The sequence below is a fragment of the Uranotaenia lowii genome, chromosome 3, assembly GCF_029784155.1.
Source record: "Uranotaenia lowii strain MFRU-FL chromosome 3, ASM2978415v1, whole genome shotgun sequence".
Taxonomy (NCBI): Eukaryota; Metazoa; Arthropoda; class Insecta; order Diptera; family Culicidae; genus Uranotaenia; species Uranotaenia lowii.
This window is the reverse complement of record NC_073693.1, coordinates 147,047,789-147,067,395: the sequence shown is the minus strand read 5'-3', so window position 1 is coordinate 147,067,395 and position 19,607 is coordinate 147,047,789. Positions and strand designations below refer to the sequence as shown.

Sequence of the window (19,607 nt, the reverse complement as noted above, 5' to 3'; positions counted from 1 at the left end):
CTTCAAAACTGCTCTACGCATAGATTTCATATACTTCATATGAACATCATATGTCACACATAAATTGTATGTTCGAAATATGAAGTTTATATTATACTAGCTGACCCGGTGTGCTTTGCTACACCTTCCAAAAGTTATTGAAATTTGTGATACCTGGCTATTTAACTTTTCATTGATTTGCTCAACATTCTAAATTCATTTTTAAAATCTTGTAAACATTTTTTCAAAATAAAATTGCAACTTTATTTATTTTGAAATCCTCATTTTTTTTTTAATTAAGAGTTTTAATCCTTTTTATGACTCTGGATTTCTTGCTTTATGAGTTTATAATTAAATCCAAAAAAATTTTATATATGCAACCTTCGCTGTCATCTTTTAATGTGGAGAGTGTATGAAACTATCCTAGAAACATTTTTTGCAACAAAATATCGTCACGGGACACTTAGTTTGCCTATTCGTTCTCGTATTGTTATACAAATTGTAAGAGTGACCTCCTCCTCAATTCCTTCATTCCTAATGGAAGGGAGGAGGGTCTCATAACATCAGAAAAACACTTCTTGTATACAAATACGATCCCATGTCATATATGGCTTCATTCTCGATAAGTTCTCAAGTTATTCAAAAATGGGTGACCCTCTCCCCACTTTATATCACCCCTCTGGCAAGAGAAGGGGGTCTTAAACCACCGAAAAAACATTGCCCGTTCACAAATATGCTTCCATGCAAATTTGGTTCCATTTTCTCGATTAGTTATCGAAAAATTAAAAAAATTGTATAAGTGACCCTCTTCCCACTTTATATCGTTCCACTGAATGGAGGGAGGGATGTCAAACTACCGGAAAAAAAACTTTTCTCGTGTTCGAATACCCTCTCAAGCCAAATTTGGTTTCGTTTGCTTTTTTAGTTGTCGAGTTATGCTATAAAATTAGTATCGGAGCCCCTTCTTCCTACCTATCCCCTAACTGGTAGGTCATGATCAAACATTCTGTGAATTCAAATACACTCCCATGCCCAATTCTGTTCCATTTGCTCGATTGTATGATTGATCCCGTGTCATATTAGGTTCCATTTGTTAAATAAGTTCTTAGTTTATGCAAAACAATCGTATGTGAGCTCCCGTCTTCTCTAACTGTATCCCCAATTGAAGGAAAAAGAAGTTCCAAATAAGAAAACAACCATTTTACGTATCTAAATGCTTTCCCATGGCAAAGTTGTTTCCATTTGCTCGATTAGTTCTCGAGTTATGCGGAAAATTGTGAAGGAGCCCCCCTCTCTCCTTCCTATCACGCAACTGGAAGGAGGCAGTAGTACCGAATATTTACAAAACCATTCCTTGTGCTCAAATACCCTCCCAAGCCAAATTTTGTTCCATTAGCTGGGTAAGTTCCCGAGTGATGTGAAAAATTGTATGTGAGCACCTCCTTCCTTAAGATTTTCCGACTTGAAGAACGGAAGGTTCTGAAAATATCATAGAAACATTTCTCGTAATCGAATGCCTTCCCACGCAAAATTTGGTTCCATTTGCTTGATTAGTTTTCCAGTTATGCTGAAAATTGTAAATGAGACCCCTCCCAACTTTCTATCAGCTTACCGGAAGGAGGGAGGGGTACCAAATATTCATAGAACTATTTATCGTACCCAAATACCCTTCCAAGTAGAATTTAGCTCCATTTGCTTGAAAAGTTTTCAAGTTATGTAATAAAATAGGAATTAAAGGCCCCTCTCTCCTTCCTGTATTTTCAATGGAAGGAGGGAGGGCTCTGAAATAATTATGAAACCATTTCTCGTATTCCACTACCCTCATATGCCAAATTTTGTTTCATTAGCTTGATTAGTTCTCCAGTTATGTGAAAAATTGTAAGGTAGGCCCCTCCCCCCTTCCTATAACCCAACTGGAAAGAGGGAGGGGTACCAAATATTCTTGAATACATTCCTCGTACTCAAAAGCCCACCCATGCCAAGTTTGGTATGATTTGCTTAATCAGTTCAAAAGCTATGAAGACTTATTACTTTTATTTGAGAGACCCCCTCCCCCCTTCCTGTTAGAGGGAGGGGTCTCAAACCATAATAGGAACCTTCCCCGGCCTCCAATACCCCCACCTACCAAGTTTCACGCAAATCGGCTCAGTAGTTTCCGAGTCTATAGGGAACAGACAGACAGACAGACAGACAGACAGACAGACAGAAATTCATTTTTATATATAGGGTAAATGATCTTGAGCGGAACCAATTGGCTAAATTCGACGCAACTCGGAACAGTTGACCAAGCGGTATGGCTTTGGATTTTAACCGAACAAAAAAATTTTCTGCTCAGCGGATAGATCTTGGTTTCTGCTTTCTAATGATGATTTTGAAAATATTTTAGAGTAAATCCTAATAACTCTAGAGCTGTTTTACTGAAGTAAGAATTCTGATCTTGAGCGGAACCACGCTGATCTTGAGCGGAACCACGCTGATCTTGAGCGGAACTAAAATATGATCTTGAGCGGAACCATTTTCTTCTGTCAACATCTTTAATAGCTCTTATTCCTAATACTTGTGTAACTGTGAAAACTTCAATTAAATTTCATCTTTGAAGATTTTAAAGTTCAAAAAATAATGTTTTTACGTGAAAAAAAGAAACTCTGCGTTCCAAAGCTGTTCTTAAAATATCCGTTAAAATTTATTTCTTGCTTAAAAAAAGTCCAATTTTCCCTTTGATGCACTGTATTCTATTTTGAAAGAATCGATTCTCTAAACTCAAATTTTAGTTTTTTTCAATCTCAAAAATTAAATACGTTAGAATATTTGATTGATTTTTTTAATGAGCGTGTTTAGGATCATACTGCCCCGAACAACTTTTGAAGGTAACGACAAAGTTAGTAAAACAAAAGAAGATGCCTTAAATTACAGATTTGGTAAAAAAAACTGTACATTGCTCTGAATCAATGTTTTTGAGAAAAAATTTTTATTTTTTTTAATCCCTATTCCCTTAATTCCTTTAATTTTATTGAAAATTCATGATAAATTGGGTCATTTTCATATTTTAGTTGGGAAAAATCAGTTTACGTTGAAAGTCTTTTCATACTTTTTCTATTATATTTTAGTTGGGAAAAATCAGTTTACGTTGAAAATCTTTTCATAGTTTTCTAATTCAAAGTAAGAAACCTTAATTTTATATTGACCAAAAAAATTATAATTTTGGAAATCCATTCGGAATTCAAAAATTCTGTGAAATCTGTAAATGTTTCAAAATATCGTGTTCTGTGACACAGATGCTCTGATAAAAGTTTCCTCAAAATTATGTGAAATAACAGATTTTACTGTGATTTCGACAACCTTGCTGTAAGCAACTCATTCATAGAATAAAGTTCATTACAAATTCCAGTTTCTTATGAATCACGTTAACATTTATTTATATTAAAAATTTATGGAAACATTAATTACTTATCTCAATTGATAAAAAAAAACTATTTCTAAAACCGATTTCCAGTTCGAGCTCAAGTGTAAAGTCAAGGGACAAGGGAATCGGATAGGTTTTCAATACCAGGCCACCAATTGAATCGTGAAGTATTATAAAATAGCTAACCCGGTGTGCTTTGCTACACTTTGTAAAACTGAAAGAATGGGTGTAAAAAACAATTTGAATTTTTGTTTATTAAGTAGTATATCGTTTTTGATTTTGAATGCGAACATCTAAAACAATCTCTTTAAAAGAAAGCTACTTCATAAAGTACGAATAGTAATGGCAATGAAGATTGATTCTTATTCTGAAATAATGACTTAACTTTATTGGCTTCATTAGTTCTCGAATTATGCCAAAAATATGTATGAAAGCCTTTCTTCTCCTTCTCGTCGTCCCTCTGAAAGAAAGATTGTGTACCTTGTTTGGTACGCTGTGTCACCAATTAATTAGTTTTTGTTCAATTCGAACCTTATTTTACATTTTTTTCTTTCCCTAAAGTTGATAGAATAAGAAATATACAAATGTGCTGCATACATTCAGGGGTAAAAACTGCGTGTGAGACATTAGGCATAAGGCAGCGCACCTAGCGGTCTATTTCGGAAGCTAGTAGTTCCGCTCAAGATCAAAGATGGTTCCACTCAAGATCATATTTTACTTTTAAAAACTACGCTATTTATTGATATTCTGATGGAAAACTTGTTACAAAAACCCGAATAATGCTTTTTTTATGAGTTTTTCTACCATTTTAACCATTGAGAATCAGTTTACAACGATCAAGGGTGACATAAATTGACGTTCAAAGTCAGCGTAGATTTATGAAAATTGCAGCAGAAATGGGTATGTTTTTAAATCTTCTAATAACATTATTTCAGTTAATAAATTTACACAAAAATGTCAATGCTTGTATGAAAAGATCTTGAAAAAGTGTTTTTTTAACAATTTGGTAAGATTCATAAACACTCATTGCCTAGAACTTAGAAAAAGTAAATGGTTCCGCTCAAGATCAGATTTTGACTAGTTCCGCTCAAGATCATTTACCCTATAGATTGACACATACATTATATGATTTTCCTCTTTGAAAATTTCCATGTGTTCAAAATGGCCACCCTGGAGAAGAAGTTGATGTGCCCGTTCAAGTGTCAACTAAAATATTTTAATAAGGTAAGTATTATTTTTTTTTTTTTCTTAATCTATTTATTTAGGCATTTTACTTAGTACAGTATATTTTTGCCGGGGAATCCACTTAGTTCTAATTAAAATTTAAAGGATATAGGAAGGGAAAAGGGCGTGAAGGGGAAGAAGGAGGCGAAAAATCACTTTTTGGTGTCGATGCGTGAACGACTCCGTGCTGATCGTGTTCCTCCTGGAGGGTTAAAATTGGGCTCAGTACGCTCAACATCGCTCGCTACTTCACGGGTTGAAGGTGCTGGAGGTGAGGTCTGAGGTAAGATGGGGTTTCGTTTCCTGGGGGGCGATTCAAGATCCAAATTTTGTTTCGGGTTAGACACTTCGGCTGTTGGTCGTTGAGATGGTGCGGTGTTGTCCATACGCGTACGTTTTTGTTGGCTGGTCTGCTGTTGGTTCTCTTCTCGTTTGTGTTGCTGTTGGTTTGGTTGTTGCGATTGTAGGTTTTCGGTTCGGATTTTTTTATCATTCGGCTGTGAGGTGTTTTGCTTAGCTACTTGCGCGTAGCTCGTGCTGCTGCTGTTCATTTGTACCATTCTTCGGGCTGTAGCTATCGGTAGGTTCTGATCGGTACTTATTTTTATTGCCGCTGTTTCTGCTACCCACAAAGGGCAACATCGGTCGAGAGGTCCGTGATCTCCCTTGCAGTTGTGGCAATAGCTTGGAGAAGTGCAACTTTCTTCTTCGTTATCATGCGATTTGGAGCATTTTTTGCATGTGCGCGTCTTTTGTTGGCATCTTATTTTTGGATGACCATATTTCAAGCATTGGCGGCAAAGTAGTGGTTGTGAGTAGTACGTACGAGTACGGACTCTCAGTAAACCAAAATTCAAAAATTCTGGAACAACGGTGCTATTTATAGTAAGCACAAGTGTCGATGTGCCTATAATTCCTGAACTCGTTTTCTTAGTGATTCGCCTAACGTCTATTATTTTCTGCGGAGATAATTCTGTTTGTAGTTCTTCGTCAGACATGCCATCTACTTCTCTACACGTGACAACGAATTTTCTCTGGTTCAATTGCGGGTGGCGGCCAATAGAAATAGGAGTGCCGTTGCTTAAGTGGGTCAATTTTGCCAGAATCCTTATTTGGTCTTTATTCCGAACTTTTAACACATACCAATTATTCCTATGCTCAATAAAGCCTCCTTCGATAGTCCCGACATGATCTGCGATAAATCGCTAGATCACAAAGGGATTTTTAGGTAATTCGTATTTGTCCACGGCTTTCAGGGTCAGGTAGTACAGGCGGCCATGTACATTCTCTCGGTCCAACCACTCCGGAACAGTTCTACCGGGATAATCTCCGGGCGATGGGCTCATCGCGAGCACTTGCTTATTTTTACACCTCTATAGAAAAACTGATCATATGCCTTTTGTCTCAATATCGAAAGGAAAAAAAACACATCCGATACCGATGAAGGCAGAAGATAAACTCGTAAGTATTACTTTAATAAAAATAAAATATCGATTATTTATCTCTTCTGTTTTCCCCCACAGGAAGCTTATCTCGACCGCTGCTATTGGAGGCAAGGACATCGGCCCGGTGTCGATCAAAGTCGTCAAATATGGTTCCAGTAGAACATGTTGGACAAATGGGCCGACCGGGAATTAACGGCGCTTGGTACCATTCGCATACGATAAATGTACGTATAAGGCTAAGTATTTTTATGTTTAATAAGTATTACAAAAAGGTTTTGATTGCCAACACCTCTCAATTTTTTATTTCCCTCCGAAAAACTAATTCCAACAAAAGTAGGTAAGGAAGTAAACGCCTAGATGTAGGCAAACGTATGAGCACAATGTAGGCCTATAATATTTATGTGTGTGATTTTACTTTTATGTGACACATATAAAAATCATATTTTTGTATTCTATATGTGTGGACACGTAATTTTCAAATGGGAATCACATTGCAAAAATCTATAAGGCAAACACATATCCCCAATATGTGGATTTTTTGCAGTGCAGATATGAACTCGACGAAGCTCTGGAAGGACTGAAAGGCTCCTCACCTCCTTCTAGATGGGAGAATTTTTCTACTAGAGACATACAACCGACTCTGGGAGGAATCAGTCTACTCCCTGGAATTGACAAAATCGATTGTTGTCCCCATCTTTAAAGGTAAAGGCCAACGATCAGATCCTCTAAATTTTCGTCCAATTTACCTCAACAGCTGCACGGGAAAGGTCTTCGAAAGGATAATCAATAATCGCCTGGTTAATATTTTAGGAACTAAAAAGCTGCTATACAATCGTCAGTACGCTTTCCGAAAAGGACGAAGCACAACAGATCACCTTTGTACTCTCGAAAAAAATAGTCGTGCCGCTTTAAACAAAAATATAATAGCTCAAGTAGCATTCCTGGATATCAGCAAAGCCTACGATACTACCTGGCGCAGGCTTTGCCTAGAGCAGTTGGTGAGTAACAATATCGGTGGAAAAATGGTGCACTATCTTCAAGAAATGCTACGAAGCAGGAGTTTCCAAGTATCAACCAATGGAAGTTCGTCATGTCCCAAGCCAATGGAAACCGGCCTTTGCCAAGGTTAGGTGTTAAGTGTGACAATGTTTTAACTGGCCATGAATACCATTACTAGCTATTTACCCAGAAACGTTGAGTGCCTGATCTACGCCGACGACGTAATGCTTAGCAAACAGAAGGAAAGCTTCAGACAGCATTTGACCAATTAGGATCCTGGGAAACAAAAACTGGATATAAAATATCAGCTGAAAAAAGCGCAACCGTCATCTACCGCACACCACGTAAGAAAAAACCAAAAACTCCAAGCAAGCTAACGCTCAACGGGATGAGACTGGCTCGCAAAAACCAACACAAGTGCTTAGGCGTTATCCTCGATCAACACCTGAAATATCGTGCCCATGCTGAAGAAGTGAAAGCTGCCTGCCAGCAAAGAGTCCTCTTCATCCGGAGCATAGCTGCTAGGACTTGGGGAGGAGACAAGAACACTCTGTAAAAACTATATCGTGCAACTGTACTCGAATAACTTCTCTACGCAGCTCCGATTTTATCAGCCAGGTAAAGTTCATCAGTCGTTGGAAACAGTCCACAACGCAGGACTCCGAGCAATTGTAGGAGCCTTCAGAATAAGTCCTGTGGTTAGCCTACAAGCGGAAACCGGAATCCCCAGTTTGAAAACACTGATCAATCAGCGAACTGTGCTGTAGTGAATAGAAGTAATAGAGTGTATATACGGAACAGAAAAATAAATCTGATTTAAAGAATAAAGACAAACTGATAATTTATATCAGTACTAGAAAAAGAACAATTAACCAAGTGATAAAAAAATATAGTTTTGAGCGTAAGAGACAGAAAATTACTGATTGTGAAGAGTGAGTATGTAGCAAAATACGAGAGGAAAAGAGAGGAAAGTCAAATGGTTTGAAAAAAAGCAGGTTATGGATTTCAGTTTGAACGATATTGCGTTAGCGAACGGATGTTGAAGTACGGATGTGTGACTGTTAAAGTGGAGAGTCTGTAAAGGTTAGACAGAGTATGGTACAACGAGACCACTGGTTACGACATGTGCTTCATACAGCCCGATGTTTATCCGTTGATCGTAACGAGGAAAACTCTGAAGATGATAACATAAACCATCTCAGTAGTGACAGCGACATAAGTTCCGACGAAAGTGTAGAGGATAAGATGGTTTTAAAGTGTAATTTTTTTAAGCTGAGTGTTAGGTGAGTTCAAATCCGTCGCTGAAAATGGAAACCAAGTTATAAAAAAAAAATTGAAAAAAATTTACAAAAAAAAACAAAAAAAAATTGTATCTGGTGTTAAAGTTAAAATATTGACTCGTTTTCGTAGTTTAAAATTTAAAATGGATGTTGAATGTTATTTAAGAAGAATCCGAAACGAATCAGCATCTGGAATAATCTTCTGAGCCTAGAAACGGAGTCGTAAAAACTTTTAATTTCAGATCTTATTTTAAGGTTTTATTTTTTCAAATCTAAGTAATGACAAGTTTGAATTCGTTGCTGACAATTGAAACCAAGTTTAGAATCTGGACAATGATATAAAAATAATTACATCTGATGATGAAATTTTTTAATCGAAAGTATACATCTTGTTTCATTTTCGTGAGTTAAATTTAAACTGTAATTTGAAATGCTATCTCAAATTTCAAAAGGATCTGAATCAATACAGAAGCTAAAATAAAATTGTATGTGATAAAGCCTTAAATCTCAGTAGTGACAGCGACATAAGTTCCAACGAAAGTGTAGAGGATAAGATGACGGAATAATATATTCAAAACAGCCGGTAAATTATAACTGAATATTTAGCTCGGTGTTGTATAGAAAACTTGCCAAAGCGTCGCTCATGCTCGAGCAAACTAATTATTTACTCAGAGTTGGACGGACCAGGAAAGAAGAGAACTGAAAACGAGGAAAATGGTTGAGTGAGAAATATGCTCGTCTCGATCCTCGAATGGCAAACAAGGACGCGCACGAGCATCTCGTCAGTTTTAGGAGAGACGTGTTGAGAACGAGATGTGCTTCCAGAAGTGTCCGAAAATCAACACGCAGTGTTAGGCCGAAAGTTCGAAGTAGAAGGATACGACAGAAGGGTGGGGAGAACGATCCAGAACCCAGCCTAACACCCAAATCGACAGAGGATCAATTTTGATAGCCGAATTAGAACTACATCTGCCAAGAACAACAGTCTACAAATTTCCAGAATGCCCCCCGTGGCAACGACTTAAAATAAACGTGGACAAAAGCCTCCATCACAAACTTTCCCAAGGCTCACATCGAACGGTCTAAGACATATTTTCAACGAATTACGGCAAACAAAATACCGTATTCACAGAGAATTCTTCACAGATGGATCAAAAAGAGACTTGGAATGCGGTTATGGAATAGTGAGTGATGATTTCGTTTTCCGAAAGCGTATGAACAACACAAGCAGTATCTTCGCAGCAGAAAGCGAAGCAATTAAACAAGCGCTGATTTGGATAGTTGACCAGCGAGAACCTCGAGCATATCTTATATGTAATTATCGATTCCATGAGTGCTGTAACAAACCTCGAAAAATGCAAGTTTAACTCCAAATGGAAGGACTCTGTACAAATCCTGTTCAATCAGTTCGTCGAGATGGGATCAGAAATAGTTATTTGCTGGGTCCCCAGCCATATCAGGATTCCGGGGAATGAGAGAGCAGGCATCGAAGCAAAAAAGGCTTTGGAATTGCCAGAGGATGAAAGCCAGATTATTGACGTCAAGGAAATACGGAAAATCATCAAGGCACAGTTCACGAACCGATGGCAGATGCAGTGGCATTCAAACCTAAACATCAACTGTTCTTCCATTCAAAGCTGCACTATTGGGAAATCGACGAGATGACGTGATCCTAGGACGTTTACGCATCGGACATACACTGCTTACACATTCTTACCTTCTGGACAGAGTTGATCGCCCATTATGTCCTAGATGCAACGAAGTATTAACTGTGAAATATATCATCGCAATGTGCCCACAATTGGAAGAGCAACAAAAGTGATAGAATATCTTAAATTAATCCAGCTGTACGATAAAATTTAACATAACTTTGTAACTTTGAAACGTCACGGACCCGAATGCAAAAAAAAAGGTCCTAAATAAACGTAAAAAAAACTTGTTACCCTGTGATCTCATCAAATTGAATTTTCATGTTTATTGAGTCATTGAGATAATATTGAAAACCCGTATTTTATCGGATTATTTGTTTGAAAGTCTGCTTTTTGATTAAGCAAAACCGATTTTTTTGTGTACGCTGCTTGTAAGGTAACTATCTTAAGATATTATACTTTGACAAGTTATTTTTTCGCCTCTGAAAACCGATATATCAAAATAAAAGTAAAAATGGAATTTTTTTCAATGTCAAAACTCAAGTAACTTTATTCAGGAAATTTTCTAAGTTGAATCAGAATCCACAAGCTTAAATTCAAAAGAAGGATCAAAATTTAAGTTAATGGTCTAATTTAGAAAATACAAACAAATCTTTTGGAGGCCAATAATAATCAATTCCAGAATCCAAAATAAGAATTTTTTAAATTATCAAATATTAAAATCATATTGGAAAACATAAGACGAGAAGCAAAAATAGAACAAAATTAAGAAATTTGATTTCAACTAATCATAACATAAGGTATGAAACGGTTTTTCAAATTTTATGATAAAACTAGGTATTTTTAATGTTTTTTCATATCCCTTAAAAATAAATTGATATGAATCTTCGACATGTGATCGAACGATATGATTAAAGCTTTTCTTGTTTTGTAAGATATTTTTTAATTATTTAACAACTGAAAATACATACCTATTTTAAGTTAAAGTAAAAATAAACAAAAGACACTCTCGCATTAAGAGTTTTCCTTCTTATTTACTTATAATAGTACAACGTTACGCGCAACTTCTTGTGTCAAATTTCTAAAATGAGCATATCAGCAGTGTAATTTCATGAATCATGCGCCTACCACAACCAATTAGGGGGGAGTGTTACTAAATGCGCTTATCGGATAATATGCGCCGATAGGCGACTGACGAAATGTCTGATAAATCAACATAACTAATCAGTCCAAATTGAGGGTAATACGCTTTGATCACACGGCATTAACAAATTTCAATGAAATACCAAGTCAAAAAAAAAAAAAAATTAAAGGTTCTGGATAGTTTTGATGTAATAATCTCTAAACAAAGATGTTTGTGGTTTTCCTCTCTAATTCAGTTGTAAATCAGAGATTCAACAAAAAGAAACTTTAAGAAAAGTTATCAATGATAAGATATTGAAATAAATGACGGGTTTTAAATGTCCATATCAGGAAGGTTAAATGCCTCTATTAAGTAAAAATTCATTAAGAGCTCTATAGCTCTCAAGTTCATGTATCGTGCTCAATTTTGGAGCATATGAACTTGAAATTACACGCTGTCAGAAAATGCAAAAGACGGTGAGTTTCTAAGTTTTCCCAAAAAGATGTGATGAAAATTAGAAAAGGGGATCAAGTATCTCCATTCTTCCCTACTAATTTGAGGAAAAAATATTGTAATTATGAAATATTACAATGAATGCTAAAGAACGTGTGATATCCAAAATTCCGTCTAAATTTTCGCTTTGACATAAGCTTATTATCAGTTTCTACCATTTAATTAAACTAAGATATTGCTAGTGTTACTGAAATATAGGCCAAAACAAAAATATGCACATTTAGCCCGCCGGGTTTCGACTACCTTTATTATAAAATCATTTTCTCAAAAACTGTAAGAACTGAATCATGTAAGAAATGTAAGAAATATCTTTCAGAAGTCGGAAGTCCGGACTTCCGAAGCAAAATTTAGTGCTGGCGCTATTATATTTGAGCATAAACTTAACCTTCCTACGCCGCACAGTGGTCCAAAACCTAGAAAAGCTGGCAGAAAGTTGATTTTTGAAGCGCTCATAATTATCTATCCAAATATTTCATCGTGTTCCGGCATTTTCAAGCTAAATGAAACCAGGAAAATGATAGTCTTAAGTTTACCCGTTTCGGAGTTCTCAAAGAAATGCTAAGAAAAGATTGAATATTTTTTGAAAAATTCGCAAAATTTGCTCACATTGAAAAACGAATAGATATTCAAATCGCGAATATATATTGCTTTGCAATGATTTTTTTATTTTTGTAAGGCATATTTTACACTTTATCTAATAAAAATTTTGTGATTTGGAATAAAGTTGAAATTTTTTATATGGAATTTAGTTGCAAAAAACGATAAATATTTTGAATTTTATAACTTCAACTAGAGATTTAAAAAAACTCAACATAACTCCACTCTAATTTTACTTTGGATAGATTCCCACATTTCTGAGCTACAAAATATGGCCTTTTTTTGGAGAACGACTTCAAAGATTTGAATCACTTTTTTCATCAAATTTGATTTCTAAGCCAATAACCTCCCGGATCACGAACTAAATTGATATTAAATTGGATCTCTAGGTTGATTTTTCTCAAAACTCCATTCATAAAACATCCTTTTTATATTTTGAAGCACTATCAGTATGAATTTTCTGTGTTATTTTTACTATAAGGAAAACTCCCAAAACATAATTAAATTACGGTTTCTCAAATATTCTTCTGATTATTGTTCAAATCATAGAACCTTTTTTGCTGTTCAATATTCATGAGAACCAATTGAAACTTCAAAAATTGATAGAACTTTTATGATTCTATTTAAAAAATATGAAATATGAAATAAATTTAAAAATAAATATTAAAAGTTAAATTAAAAAAGTTTAGGAAATATGGAGCAAAAAGTTTGTATTTCTCGTTAAAAATGTTAATTAAGTGTTTGTGTTAATACAACCATTGATATAATGATCATTTAAGAAAAACAAAGCCTACAAATCTTAATTTCAAAATTTTGAACAGTAGTGGCCAAATTGTTGAACAATTCTCATCTATCATAAAATTTCTATATTGAATCGTTAATTAATGAAAAATTAAAAAAGTGATCGGTACTAGAGCGTTATCAGGTCAATCTGTATTGATTTAAGTTCATATGTATTGTTATTTTGAGATAAATTTAGATTCAGTTAACCTTCTAGGATGTGATAGATTTTGCAGCAGTCTGTTGGAAAATTTTAATACAAGAATTTACTTACTGAGATATTAAAATAAATTAATTTTTTTGAATTCTTTGAAAGAAAATATGAAAATAACATGTTATTTTTTGTGAACTTATGATTATGATTAACAGTTTAGAAAGGTTTCAAAGCAAAAATTGTTGAAAACAGACTTTTTGCCAGCTTTTTTGAGAATTAGACTACTGTGCGCCGTTGGGTCAATACTTATGACACGAAACGAAAAAAATCGGAGAAATGTGAAATTTGGAATTTGTTTCCAAAACCACGGGATTTGTAAACCACTGGAAAATTTCACTTTTCAACACTGAATTGCATGAACCCATTTTTGTTGTTTGTCTAAGTTCTATAAGTCTTGAAATTGCAAAAAAAAAAAATTAAGCCTAATGTGTTTTAAAAAACCTTTCGGTTTTGGTACATGTGCCAAAATCAAGCCATGTATAAATAAAATGTTACAAAACCGAAACGAGTCTAAAATAAACGGATTCTGAATTTTCATTACTGAATTGTAGGGGAAAACTGTACAAGACGCACCAGTTAAGCATAATTGATACAGCGATTCCAATCATCTAAGAAGCAAATTGAAAGCTTACGATGATTCAGGGATCAGATTTACGTATTATCGTACGGAAAAAATAAGATGAAAACACGATTCTGATTATATTTTTGTAAAAAACTTAAACAGCCAGAAAATAAACCGCGGGGTAGAACGCCAAAACAAGTGGACAGAACGCATCATATGGAAAGGGTGGTGAGAAAAGAACAATGATTATACGAATTGTAATAATTCAAACATCAAATGTTTGATTACATTTACATCGTATTTTTTGTTAACCAACCATACTTTGGCATAAATCATTTATTATTGCTAAACTAAAGCGATAATTTCGCTTTTCAAAAAACACTGTTCTACATCCTTATAGGTAAAACGCCTTCAGGTAAGCAACGAATTAATTTTCTTGACTGATACTGATATCGCGGTAAACATGGCTGCGGATATCTTTTTCGAGTCGAATATTGGTCCATCTTTTTAACTCGAACAAGGACGAAATTCGTTAAAATAATGCATTGTTATCGTAATTTGAGAGTCTGCAAATAAAAAGAATGGCATTTTGTTTTGATATTCGGCTGTTCTCAAAAGTTATTAGCATTCAAAATTTCAACGTTAACCCTTTAATGCATAGTGTTGTTTTAAAACAACACTAATCAAAATCCAAATATCTCGAAAACGTGTGGAAATTTTTGAGTGATGTACTCACAAAAAATATTCTTGAGGTTAAAAGAAATCAGTCCATGGTATTTTTATTACGATATTCTTATGTATGTGTGAGATATCGGCCAAAGTATGCGGAAAAATTGCAAAAATCAAATTTATTTATTTTTTTGAAAAAAGTTGTTTTTGGAAAATCGTTGTTATTTCTTCAGATTTGCAAATTCTTACAAATTTTTTAATCTCAATCAATCAGAAACACTTTCCTGCACCCAATTATCAAGGTTTGAAAGAAATTGGCATAATCGTATTGTAATAAATTAAGAATTTCAAAAAATATTTTTCAACTTTGATGGGCCATAACTTTCATAATACTCAAAATAACGACTTCAAACGTGTTGTGTTGTGTTATTCGAATTAAAATGTTATTATTTCAATAAACGAATAGCTGATATTCTCATTTAAAAAAAGTCATGCATTAAAGGGTTAAACACGTGATCTTGTGGGCATTCTGTCCCAATTTTGTTATAATTGATTTTAGTTAAAACTTGTGGGAAGTTGGTAAAATCCAACAAAATATTTATAGTCTTCCAAAAGTGCATACGAGTGGAAAAACGATAAGCTGTAGTTTCATCAGATTGCGCAGGCTGGTATATCATAAAACCTTATATGTTACCCATGAAAAATAAGTTTCATGTTGATTCCATTAATCCTTCCGTTTCTAAGAACTTAAGTCGTTTTAATGAGTTTTCAATGTAATAAATGATAAAAAAAAACCTTGTTTACTACAATAGAAAAAAAACATCATTAGAAGCCATACGTTAGAGTACTTTTGAGAAAGAATGGCATGGGCCATCTTACCCCGCTGGTGCGTCTTGTACAATTTTCCCCTACATAACCTCAGAGAGCAAATCTTGATTCAAATATCACATCCTACGTTGGTGTCAGAGTTGGCGCCAATTCATATCCGTCTATCTATGAATGTAATGAGGCAAAAGAAAAAAAAAACACACACGACTTAATATCCGAAAAACTCTAGATACAGAAATGTAAGCTTAGATTCATACTTATCTCTCTAAATATTTGTAGGACACTTATCTGTTTTGTTGTCACCTTTTTTTCTGTTTCACTTTTTAATTATTATAAAAGCAATCCAGCAGTGTTTCATTACGCTGGGTGTGAAAAATCAATCCCAAAGGCGGTCTTAAAACCTAATGGTAGAATTAATTCTCAACAACCATGGCGGCAATCGCCATTCCTTCCATGCACCAACACTAACCTTCTTCCGGCACGGCATCGAAATACTCCTGGGATGGCGATATTTCATCCCCCTCGCCGCCCAGTTCCGGTAACGCCGATGCCGAAACTTTTCCTGTTAATCCGACTCCAATGACGACAACCATAATCAGCGACATTCGGCAACTGGTGCTTCCTGTCCCATATCCGTTTTCTGTTCCGGCTTCTCTTCCCATTCTCAGCTTCATCACCATTCTTTGTTCATCGGCTGCCAAAATGATCTGTTGCCGCCGATATTATGACACCTCGTTTCTTCTCGGATATCGCACAAACACTTTAGCACACCTTAATTGGGGGAGCTTTGCGATCAATTTTTAAATGTTGAATGGAGAGGGGAGGGGGTCGATTCTTGCAATAAATTGTAAGCTTTGATTTTTCTAATTTTCAACTTTCTTTTTCCCCCCGAGCAAAAGTCGACATTTGTTCGCGATGGTTTCCCAGAACAATTTTCCTCTTTGTTTCCACTTGATTTGCCAGAAAATCTGCTTCGTCTTCGAAGTGCCAGGATAAGCAAATCAACCGTGATAAGATACGATTATCGGAAGCAGATAGAAACGCCTAAATGAACTGTATCGAGTTTTCACTTTCTGAAGCCGGTAATCAGAAATGGCAAGTTGGTTCTCAGCTCAAGGTAGCTTACAGATGACTGATTGGTTTGTCCGTTAATTGTGTCTTTGGACCAAGCTGTGAATGGAACGAGACGGATGGCGAAATTATTTTGACCAAGGACCATAAAGGGGCTTCTCTAGTGAGAGTAATTCATCTAAAAAAAATAATTCATATGTTTCGTATTGAACAAAAGTCAATTAACTTTTAAAGAAGGATTTTTTTTTAAAGGAATTCGGAAAGAGCTATTATAAGTCTATTTTAACTAAAACACATAAAGTGAATAGAGTATTTTATAGACCGTCGTTCTACTTTTATTCAGAAAACAACGCATTTCTACTTTTTCTGAAAAGAACAACTCATTTCTCGAGTAATTTGCAAAACTTGGTTGGATTGCGTTCCGATAAAAGTGCAGAGTCGTGATTGAATTTTATTCGATTAAAATTCTGAACCACTTCATAACCGTACGCTGTCTAAGTACGCTTCTGTCGGCTTCAATTTTATGACTTAGATTAGCGTCGATTGCCATTTATTTCTGTTGACACTCGCATCGACTAATAGGCGATAATTGGATTGCTATTTGTTTTATCATATCACAAATTCCCAGCTCGGTGGCCAGAAAAAAAATCCTCTCTCGGATAAGCAATCATCCAGACTGGCTACCGCTGCAGACAGGTGAAATATGGTACGGCGCGGGTCTGCCTGTATTTCGGAAAACATAATCTAATCGGTTACGAGGGATGGGAACTAGTTTTGTTTTGTAAACTTACTAGAAAAGTAAGTTATTACCTATATTTTTGTTTTCTTAAGGCTCATCTTTGATAAAATTACGAAATTAAAAAAAAAACTTGAATCTAATGCCTTTGCCTACGTATGTGCGTCATCTGTTCATTGAACGGTTTCTATTGAAAGCATTGTATCACATAATTTAGAAAAACTTAAATTATTTAGGTAATAGCTTTTAGGTGAAAGAATTGTATTAGATAAACATTGAATCCCTGCGCTCTTAACAAATTAACCTATGATTTGAAACTAATGAAAGTTTTTTTTTCTGAGCAAAGATTTTCAAGATAAAACGTCAAATCAGGTAACTTTTAATCGTTTTTAAAATTCTTTACCATATCGAAGATTTCTGCTCTGTTAGTTGAGTTCCACCAAAATTTATGAGTTCGTTTGTTTTATTCAAAGTTATTTGAAAGCTGGTAGGATGAATTTGAAAATGCAGTATTGTTGTTGTTGATTGTTTATTTCTTAATCCATCGGACCAGAGGCCTAAATGGATGTGATGGGAAAAGCACAAGGCACAAAAAGCCATCAGTGGAGATAGCATATAGACGATACATTAATTTACAGAATGTACAAACTAACACTAATCTGAAAAATGGCAACGTCGCTAGAACTGTTCTCGCATAAGGAAAGTTCAGTAGGCCCATGAGTTGTTACGTTTTTGCTCGTTTGAAGTGTGTGTAAAATCACGCTCTCAAACACCTGGGCTCGCTATAATTGGGAATTCTCTTTCTGAGTTTCTCATGTACAGTTAGCTAGTGTAGAGCAAAGGCGGGACAATTTATGGGAGCTTTTCATCAACATGCCCTCTAGCCTAAAATTTCAACACCTAGCTTTCTCTTATTGGCGCACTAATGCCTCTCTATCCACCTTTATTTCAAATTTCTATGAAATAAAATTCTCTCTAGTTTTTCATCCTGCCGAACATGCCATTAAATTAATCATCAAACTTACACTAATGATTTACAAAATAAAAGCAATTCTAAGATCTATCATCCAAACAGAATACAAAACAAAAATTATCTTAACATTGTAGCTCGTAAACGTTTCAAAAACATATCACTCGTTAAATTAAAATCGAATTCACTACATACATTGTTGAAAACTGCACACTTGGAACAAATAGGCTCATTCTGACCGTAGAGTGTTCGATGAAATGAAATGCCAGCCGTAGAAATTCTCGCGTTCTCAGTTGTCTAGGCACCACGTTGAAGTCGACTCTCGCAAGAATGTTTGGCGCATCGATGTCACCGAGCAGCAATTTCCCTACCAACGCCGCCTTCAGGTATTCACGTCGGTTAGCGAGGGTATCCAGATCCAACCAGGAGCATCGCTGTGAATTCCCTATCGGTCGAGAGAGTGTGACGAATCGCAATTATCGGCTACATACGTAGGAGATTCTTCCGGGACTGGCCAGGAGCTAATTCGGAGTGCTGAGCGACTTCGATTGTACGGATTCGATTCTACTGACCCAGATGTCATGGCTAGGGCACCAGACGACTGCTGCAGATTCCAGATGCGAGCGAACTAATGCACAATGTAGAGTTCGTAGACCCTGTGGATTTGTGAATTCCCTAGTGGTTCGCAAAATAAATCCCAATAGGTCATTCGCTCTGGCTACGACGTAATTCAGTTGATTTTCAAATGTTTTTATTTTGGAATCCAATAGAACACCTAGATCCTTCACAAAGGAAACTCGTTCAAGAGTGGAATCTTGGAGAGTGTAATTCCAGGTCAGCAGATTCTTTTTCCGAGTAAAACTGAATACATTGCATTTCGCCACACTGACCGTAAAGCAATTCAATTTACACCACTACAGAAATTTTCTTAACATTAGCTGCAATTCCAAGCAGTCGCTGTAGCTTTCAATTTTCCGATAAATTTTCAAGTCATCAGCATACAACATTCTACACTCGGATGGTAGAGCGTATGTTACATCGTTGTAATAAGTGCAGAAAAGAAGAGGTCCGATGTTGCTGCCTTGGGGTACTCCTGAGTTATTCTGGAACACATGAGACTCAGCATTTCCTAGCCTAACAGTGAGAGGACGATTTGTCAAGAACGATTCAAACCAAAGAATAAGTCCTTCTACGAGTCCGAGATGTTGAAGTTTTGCTAGGAGCAAAAGCGGTCAAAGGTGGCCTTTATATCAGTATACACTGTGTCAACCTGACCCCCTTTTTCCATAGTGCGAATGCAGAATGGAGCTTCAATAAATTAGTGTTCGTCGACCGTCCTGGATAAAATCCGTGTTGATCAATAAAGATGTACGTCTTAGCTGCATAAAAAAGTCTCTGTGATACTAGAATTTCTAGAACCTTCGTACAGGCACAGAGAGAATTAACTCCCCTGAAGTTCGTTATGTCGTGCTTATTATTTTTCTTATGAACTGGGAACATAAACGACTTCTTCCACGCACTTGGAAATTTACCGGTGCGAATGGACAGGTTGAAGATAACTGAAA

The 19,607-nt window shown here is 35.7% G+C and overlaps 1 protein-coding gene across 2 annotated transcripts in view; it reads right to left on the bottom strand.

Moving 5' to 3' along the window:
• LOC129754472 (uncharacterized) overlaps nucleotides 1-16,418 on the bottom strand; it is a 53,672-nt gene extending 37,254 nt beyond the window's left edge. The window contains exon 1 of one of the 2 annotated variants that reach the window (XR_008739031.1): nucleotides 15,735-16,412. Coding sequence is in view for 1 of the 2 variants with exons in the window: in XM_055750570.1 (XP_055606545.1) it covers nucleotides 15,735-15,945 (211 nt within the window). In the remaining variant the exon portion in view is untranslated. Of the gene's footprint in view, nucleotides 1-15,734 lie in introns of both variants that reach the window. The other variant, XM_055750570.1, reaches the window with a different exon arrangement.
• Nucleotides 16,419-19,607: the final 3,189 nt, after the last annotated feature.